The sequence below is a fragment of the Apodemus sylvaticus genome, chromosome 16, assembly GCF_947179515.1.
Source record: "Apodemus sylvaticus chromosome 16, mApoSyl1.1, whole genome shotgun sequence".
NCBI lineage: Eukaryota > Metazoa > Chordata > Mammalia > Rodentia > Muridae > Apodemus > Apodemus sylvaticus.
The window spans coordinates 40,225,442-40,234,392 of NC_067487.1; the positions used below are offsets into that span (position 1 = coordinate 40,225,442).

General features: G+C 46.1%; 1 protein-coding gene across 1 annotated transcript; it reads right to left on the reverse strand.

The window, feature by feature from the left end:
• On the reverse strand, nt 1–3,012 carry LOC127667033 (annexin-2 receptor-like). The gene has a single exon (XM_052160047.1). The coding sequence runs from the start codon at nt 735–737 to the stop codon at nt 126–128; it is 612 nt and encodes a 203-aa protein (XP_052016007.1). The 5' UTR covers nt 738–3,012; the 3' UTR covers nt 1–125.
• Nucleotides 3,013–8,951: the final 5,939 nt, after the last annotated feature.

Genomic DNA, 8,951 nt, shown 5'->3' on the forward strand with positions numbered 1-8,951 from the left:
TCGAGTACAAATCGCTGTTTCTTTATTGTGGAAGCAGAGGTATTCGCTGAAGCTAACCAGCTGCAGGGAAGGAAGAGTTTGGTGGGGACAGATGCGCTTTGACACAGAAAGGCACCGGCTGATCTCTAAGGCTCCCAGCTGCCAAAGGCCGGCAGACGGAAGCGGCTCAGCAGGCTTGCTAGCCCGCGGGGAAGGAAGCGCACTAACCACGTCAGGAGTCTACTTCTCCAGCCTGCGGTTGCCAGTGGCTGACACTCATTGGAGGGACTCCCGGCACAGGTCTCGGCGTCGAGCACGTCGTCGCCGTCGTCGCCGCGGTGGGGCGCTCCCGAACAGGACCAGTGTTGCACAGCTACTGTGAATGGTTCTTCTGCAGCATCCTCCCGGGTTCCGGGAGTGGGGGTTTCCTCCTGCCGTTCCTCGAGGAGGTTGTTGATGGAGTCAAGAACGCTGGACTCCCAGGTGTTCTGGATCCCACAAGAGTCGGTCCTGGGGTAGATTCCCTCGATGTCATCGTTCCAAAGGAGAAGTGGTTGTTCCTGGTAGTCACCTCCATTGTCACCGCCGTCTTCACCGCCGTCGTCGGAAGGGAACTTGCCCAGGACCGGATAGAACGGAAGAGGCCAGGGACCGCTGTCTTCTGAGAAGCTGGGGAGCGGGAGAGACCGGGCCTCTTCCGTCTGAGGGACCGAATCCCAGGCCCGCTTCACTTCCACAGACCAGAAAGTCGAATCCATCCCTAGAGCAGCACTTGCAATGGGTTGATGAAGGCGTGTGACCCAGTGCAGGCAGAGGAGTCTTCTGTATCCTGCAAGCACTGGGTATTTGTAGTCTTTAAGGAGGGCGGAGTCGGGTAATTTGGCAACTTCCCCCGGAAGAAAAAATCCAGTTTCGTTACCGCGATTTTGTCCTTAATTGGAATGCAGTTCCTTATTTCAAGCTGTCGAGCGATTGCTCGCCACTCCTGCGGATTGCGTGCGGTTGATCGTCGGACCTCGAAAATGCCAAGTTCCGTTCAGCGGTTCGAGGACTGTGAAGGATACACGACGGATTTGGTTTCCTTTCTGTGATTTTATCCTTGATTGTAATGTTGCGTTCGGATCGGGAGCAGAATCGGACAGGCGGGCGATTCCACTCCTGCCATTGCAGTTATGCTCGGCTGTGGTGGCATCGCTAAGTTTCCCGTGGGTTTCTTCAATCTCCACGCGCCCGGTGTCTCAGAAGGATGAAACATCAATTCCGCGATTACTTGCCATTCCAGATTGCAAGCAGTCGAGCGATTGCTTGCTATTCGTGCGGATTGCGTGCAACTGACCGTCGGTAAAATTCCGTTTTAAGTCCGCTAGACGTCCAACGTGTCAAGTTCCGTTCTGGGGTCCGAGGACTCTGAAGGATACACAACAGCTTACCAACTGTATATACGGCTTCCTTGCCGTGATTTTGTACTTGACTGTAACGTGGTATTCGGTTCAGGAGCAGAATCGGACAGGCAGGCGAATCCACTCCTGCCATCACAGTAATGCATGGCTGTGATGGGATCGCTAAGTTTTCTATGGGTTTCTTCAGTCTTCACGCGCCCGGTGTCTCTACACAACCAAAGATCAATTCCGCGATTGCTTGCCATTTCGGACTGTGAGCAGTCGAGCAATTGCTTGCCATTCGTGCGGATTGCGTGCAGTTGACCGTCGGTAAAATTCCGTTTTAAGTCCACTAGACGTCCAATGTGCCAAGTTCCGCTCAGCGGTCCGAGGACTATGAAGAATACGCGACGGATTTGGTTACCTTACCGTGATGTTGTCCTTGATTGTAACGTCGTGTTCGGATCAGGAGCAGAATCGGACAGGCAGTCGATTCCACTCCTGCCATCACAGTAACGCACAGCTGTGATGTGATCGCTAAGTTTTCTGTGGGTTTCTTCAGCCTTCACGCGCCCGGTGTCTCTACACAACCAAAGATCAATTCCGCGATTGCTTGCCATTTCGGACTGTGAGCAGTCGAGCGATTGCTTGCCATTCGTGCGGATTGCGTGCAGGTGACCGTCGGTAAAATTCCGTTTTCAGTCCACTAGACGTCCAATGTGCCAAGTTCCGCTCAGCGGTCCGAGGACTATGAAGGATACACGACGGATTTGGTTACCTTACCGTGATGTTGTCCTTGATTGTAACGTCGTGTTCGGATCGGGAGCTGAATCGGACAGGCAGGCGAATCCACTCCTGCTTGGGTTACTGTGATGGGATCGCTAAGTTTTCTGTGGGTTTCTTCAGTCTTCACGCGCCCCGCGTCTCTGAAGAATGAAAGATCAATTCCGCGATTGCTTGTCATTCCGGATGGCGAGCAGTCGAGCGATTGCTTGCCATTCGTGTGGATTGCGAGCAGCAGACCCTCGGTAAAATTTCGTTTTAAGTCGTTTAGATCTTTCATCTTTCAGGACACGGGGCGTGTCAAAACGGTCAACTGCACGGAATCCTTGCCAATGTGAGGCATTCGCTCGATTGCGAGCAATCCGAGAATTGCAAGCAATTGAAATTGATGTTTTTTCCTTCGTCACGGATCTAGACTTGGAAGGGCAGGCTTCGAGTGTTCGTTCGTTTTCTTACCTTTGCCGACTAACCAGCAAACGAAGGTTTTCTGCTGTGGTAATTTCCGGACTCTCCCAACTCCGCCCTCCTTGAAGACTATAAATACCCGGCTCTTGCAAGAGCCCTGACCAAGTTGGTAATCTACTTCTCCAGTCTCCGATGGCCAGTTGCTGGCACTCATTGGAGGGACTCCCGCCTCAGGTCGCAGTGCCTAGTCTGCCTTCGCCAAGGTCTGTCTCTCCAGAACAGGACCCAGAGCTCGCAGGATACAGAAGACTCCGCTGCCCGCACTGGAGCACGCGCAGTCGTCCTCCAAAGGTAAGAGCTGCTGGAGGGATGGAGTTGACTTTCTGGTCGGTGCAAGGGAAGCAGGCCTGGGAGTCAGTCCCGCCAAAGTAAGAGGCCCAATCTCCTCAGCTCGGCAGCTTCTCAGAAGACAGCGGTCCCAGGTCTCTTCCCTTCTATCCGGTATTCGTCCTGTCCCAGTCAGACGACGGTGGTGACTACCAGGAACAACCGCTTCCCCTTTGGAACGATGACTTCGAGGGAATCTACCTCAGGACCGACTCTTGCTGGATCCAGAGCCCCTCGGAGTCCAGCGTTCCTGACTCCATCAACCCCTTTCTGGAGGAGGAGCAGGAGAAAACAGCCACTCTGGAACCCGGGAGGATGCTGCAGAAGCATTCGCTTGACACCGAGATCTGTGGCTGGTGTCCCTCCAATGAGTGCCAGCCAGTGTCCTTCGGAGGCTGGAGATGTAGACTAAGGACTCTGTCAGGGCGCATTCTTTGCAGCATGCTAGCAGCAGGGGCCTTAGAGATCAGCAGGCGCCTTTCTGGCCTTTAGTGCAAGGTTTGTGTCAAAGGGGATCTGTCCCAACAAAACTCTTCATTCCCTGCAGCTGGTTAGCTTCAGAGCACACCTCTGCTTCCACAATAAAGAAACAGGGATTTGTACTTGATGCTCCATGTCTTTTCTTAGGCCTTTAGTAAAGGATTTCAAGGGAAATGTTTGGGGTTGGTCCTCCGCATTTTCCAAGGCACTGCAGCATTGATAGCTGGTTTCTAGGAGTCATGGAGAGGCCAGGCAGGGGGCAACCGATTGCTTGCTTTGCGCTTGCTTGACATTCACGGATTGTGTGCAGTTGACCATTGGTAAAGTTCCCTTTTAAGTCTGTTAGATGTCCAACGTGGGAAGTTCTGATCAGCCCTCTTAGGACTATGAAGGAAACTCGACTGAGATTACAAAGACCATAAGCGGTTTCTTTTCTGCCATTTTGTTTCTGATTGTTTTGCGACCAGTATTAGACTCTACCCAGCAAGTTCAGGTGGGATTCTGGGAGAACCCACTTTGTTCTCACATCGAGTATGCAGGTGATTCCATAGAACACCAGGGTTTCACTTTCTTTCCCTGGAGTCTTGTCCTCCTGGTGTTTCTAAAGGAAGGAAAAAAAAAATCAATGGTCGGATTCCTTTTGGAATTTGCTCCCTAGGCCACCAGTAGAGTTAGGGACTCAGCCTGTTATGTGTCTGTGAGAGGATATTGAGGAAGGCTATGGAGTGAGCTGTGCTCATGGGAAGTTTTGGAAAGAGAAAAGAGTAGAAACATGTTCTTACTAAAGGACAATCTCAAAAGTGCACAAACCGGCATAAAAGTTACCAGATATTGGCTATACAGTCCAGGTCCAGCATGAAACAATACAGCATTAAAAACAAAACAAAACACAACAAAACAAAAAAACCCGGAGAAATAAAAATCTACCATAGAACTTTGCAAATGATACTGTTAAAAAAAATTGGCCTGGTGTTGGTGGCTTATGCCTTTAATCCCAGTACTTGGGAGGCAGAGGCAGGCAGATCTACAGATCTTTCAGGCCAGCCTGGTCTACAGAGTAAGCTGTAGGACAGTAAGCTACAGGACAGCCAGGGCTACACAGAAGAAACCTGTCTCAAAAAAACCAAAAAACAAAAAAACAAAAAAAAAAAAAAAAAAAAAAAAACAAAACAAAACAAAAACCAAAAAAAAAAAAAAACAAAACAAAACAAACCCCAAAAAACAACAAAAAAAAAACCTGTAGTTTACTTAAAAACTGACAACATGTCAAAAAAATGTTTGTGAAAGAAATGCTTTTCACGGAAAAGGAAATTTCCTGACAAAGGAAAGAACACAGCTGCACCTGATTCTTGGTGCAGCTGCCAATTTGTGTCTTCCAGGGGTTGTGGGTCTGAGGTCTCAAGTGAGTTGCCAGACTGAAAACCTGCTCTTGCCTTAGGTGCAGGCCATGCACACATCCCACCTCTCCTTCAAAGTCGGAGCCAGTTTGTCCTCTGACTGCTCTTCCATGCATATTTTCATCTACACAGATTTTAATAAGTATATCCTCCTTAATGTTTTTAAACTTTCTATTGATTCTTTGTGAATTGTTCATTTACAGCCCAATCCTGCTCACCTTCCCATCCCTCCTTATCCTCCCTCTGCCCTTGAAACACTGCAACACACACACACACACACACACACACACACACACTTAAAACAAACAAATGCATGAAAACATCTCTCTGAGACAGCTGAGGTGTGTCATTGTGTGTCACACAATATACTCTTTTGCCCAAACAGCTCTAACTGAAAATGTGAACTGCAATGTGTCTGGTTTGAGGGTTGTAGCTTCTCCTACTGTAGCACTACAGGATCCTCTCAGGGACTCTCCTCAGAACACTGTAACTCTTTCCTATGTGTCTTTACAGTGTTAACTCTATGTCTGGCATGACCCTGTTGCATTTCTCTATGCACATTTAGAGGTTTTAATGTTAGAACTCAAATAATGCTGCTCTGGTTTCTATGGCTTTACCTAGTTTGTTTTGGTGCTGTTGTTGGTTGGAGTATTGTTTTACCTCTCTGGGTGTTCTGCCTCCTAGCATGGCTGAGTGACATGTGCATGACCAGTGTTCTTGGAGTCCAGAACAAACCCCAGAGATACCTAAACAATGACCTCACTTGTGGCCCTGTGTCTAAAAGCTGAGTGACACAACCAATGAAAGTAGCATTTCCACTGGTGAAAGGCTGAATGAAGTGGGTGTGGGGATCAGATGTGCAAGAATGACTGTTCTTCACAGAAGAATGAAGTTGTATGGTCTGCAGAAAGATGCTTGTGTCTGGAGACAGTCACATGCAATGGATGACCAAGGCTCCAGAGGACAGAGATCCACTGACTCTCACCTGTGGGCCCAAGGCTGGCTAGATACATGAAATCAGGTTTTCCTGTCACCACATGAGAGAAGCTGAGTGAAATGTGTGGAGAAAAGTTGGCTAAAGAACTCAAGGAGGGTTGAGAGGTAGGAGGGGAAAGAGCCAGAAAGAGACCAGAGTTGAATGAAATTAACCAGTTAGAGTCCATGATGGCAGAGAGAAGAAATGGCTGAGATTACTCACATCTTGCCCCCAGCACAAGGCTGAAAGAGATGAGAGAGAGAGAGAGACAGAGACAGAATGAGATATGGACAGAGGAACACTTGGAACCACTTACTTCCAAAAAAAACCACATCTTCTTATCTTTGGAAAAGAGTTCTACAAACTAGGAACCAAACATTCAAATATGAGGACCACCTTCCTTTAAACTACCACAGAATGAATGAATGAATGAATGAAAATTGGATGGATGAATAAGTGAACAATTCATTAATAAACATAGAAAAAGCTTCTATGCTGATACTCCATCAATTGAAGTCAGGGTGCATGTATTGGGAGGTACAGTAGATACACCACCCATCAGGGTGTTCAGATCTTTGCTGCAGTTCTCTGAAGACTGAAACACAAGCAAGTTCTCAGGTTATCTCCAGTTCCATGCCTAGAAAAAAGCAGAGTCACTGTCAAGCAATTTAGGTGATTTTACTTTTAAGTTCTAATACATGTTTATTTGTTTGCCCCCTGGTCTGGTGGTAAGAAAGGTTGAATTTGGTTGAGATACTTCCAGTGGGATGCAGTTCCCCACAGCAGGGTAGGCACAGCAGCAGGAGGAAGGAGCCAGTAATTCCCTGTGAGGGACCAGTTAAAAAATGCAAGAAGTGGGCCCAGGCTTTCAAACCTCTAAGGCAGTTTGAATCTCAGAGGACAGACTCCAGCATCACAGACAGCATGACACAGAAGTGTGATTGTCACACTGTTCAAAGTTCTTTCTTCTGTTATGTGACAGGGAGCAGAGCATTGACTTTGCAGCCCAGAGATGCTTATGTGAGAGGAATTCACAGGAGGCTCATGGGCTGACCACTGAACCTACCTTCCTTCCTCCTGAGCCAGGGGTTCTCTTCAAGATCCCCTTTCTGAATGGCCTGCTGCAGCTCTGCTCTCTGCCTCCTTCTTTCCTCACAGCTTCTTTGATCTCTGCTTCAATGGAGGACCTTGTCCTGGGAATTCAAACTCCATGTGAGATCATTAATGTCCTTAGCATCTGTTCTTGCTCAGGTGGTCTGTAGTCTCACCTGCTGACCCTCCCACACCTCTCTACTCCTGAGTGAGCTCAGAGTTCTTTCCTCCCTGAGTTATACTCAGGAACACTGTAGATCTTAGACATCCCAATGCTACAGGAAACTACCCAGCTTTGATTTCCTTTAAGACACATCTTCTCCTGCACACTCCATGTGGAAGTCAGGAGACTTAGGAATGTCCTCTGAATTAATGAACACATTCAAAAATATATGGAGTACCACTCAGCAATTAAAAACAATGAATTCATGAATTTTTTAGGCAGATGGATGGAACTGGAAAATATCATCCTAAGCAAGGTATGGCAATCACAAAAGAATACACATGGAATGCAGTCATTGATAACTGGATATTAATTAGCCCTGAAGATCTGAATACTGAAGATAAAATTAGCATATCAAATGATTCCCATGAAGAAGGAATAAGAGGGCCCTAATCCTAGAAAGGCTTGATCTAGCACAGTAGGGGAATACAGGACAGAGAAAAGGGAGGGGGAAAGATTGGAGAATGGATAGAGAGAAGAGGATTTATGGGACATATGGGGGGGAGGACTGGGAAAGGGGAAGGCTTCAAGAATGTAAACAAAGAATATAGAAAATAAATAAAAAAATTAAAAAAAAGATATACTTCATGGATAATTAAACATTAATGTAAAAAAACAATAAAATGTGATCCTAGGTAGTGTTGAATTTGTGAAAAGTTATAAATATTATTTTCAGACTCATGAAAGAAGTTTCACAAAACCTAGAAATATTATAAGCATGACATAAAGCAGTAAACCACCTCTCAAGAGAAGCAACGTAGGGAAATGTGAGATATTTGGATATTTACTTTAAAGTTGCCTTTCTTAATAAAAACTTGTATCGAGGCAGCAAATGGTAAATTTACATGAGCAGGAACTGTTTTAATACAGGGTAGAACTAGTTGTTGTTTTGTTTCATAAATGAGCAAGTCTTCATTCAAAAACTCACTTTTTACTGAACAGATCAGGTTTTTACTTCAACTTTAGATGATTTTTTTTACATGAAGGATTGAATCTACATTAAGCAGATTGGAATTTTATTCAAATGATGAATATTTTTGTACAAGTTGAACATATATACCTTAAAGGTAACTCCAGAAATAAATCAGTGACAACCATGTTAATCAAGCCAGCTAAAAATTGGAAGTCATTTACTAGGACTCAAATCCTTCATTGATTCTGAATCTAAATTTGTTCAACAACATAAATGTCGCATGGACTCTGAACATGTTTTGTGTTTCCACTTACAGCTTTCCACACTTTTAGTGAAATAGAACTAGCTTAACCATAATGCAATGTTTGCTAAACTTTGCATAGTAGAAGGAGGCAAAACCATCCAAGATGTCAGAAGTTATCATTACAAAACATATGCATTTCCTTTTGTAATGGAGCTTCAGGATCACATTTAGATGAAAACTCTCATTTATACTTGAAATTTTTACTGAGGTATGGCTCTGTCCCAAAGAGGAACAAATGTAAAGATACAAGCAAAAGTTTAACTCTGTGACAAAGAAATTTCTAAAGTTTAAAAGTTAAACCAACACTTACCCAGCGTTCAGTGTCTACACTGGGAGACATTTAGTTTCTACTGCTGTGGTTCAGGATCCAGGATCAGAAACCTTGGCAGAGACTGGAATGATTCTGCTGGGGTTGAACCCCACTCTCTTTTGCAGCCCCCATCAGTTCTGAAGCTCCCAGCTCCATCCCTTTTTCCAAACTGCTCCAAGTGGCCTGCTGGCTGTTGAGCCTCCAGGCTTGGGCAAGCAGGGTGGTCCTCCATAGTGTGTCCTGAGAGGGGCTCAGGCAGGCAAACAGGAGGTTGTGGCTGCCTAGATGGCTGTTGGGTTTCCAGTCCCCTTTCTGTTTCTCCC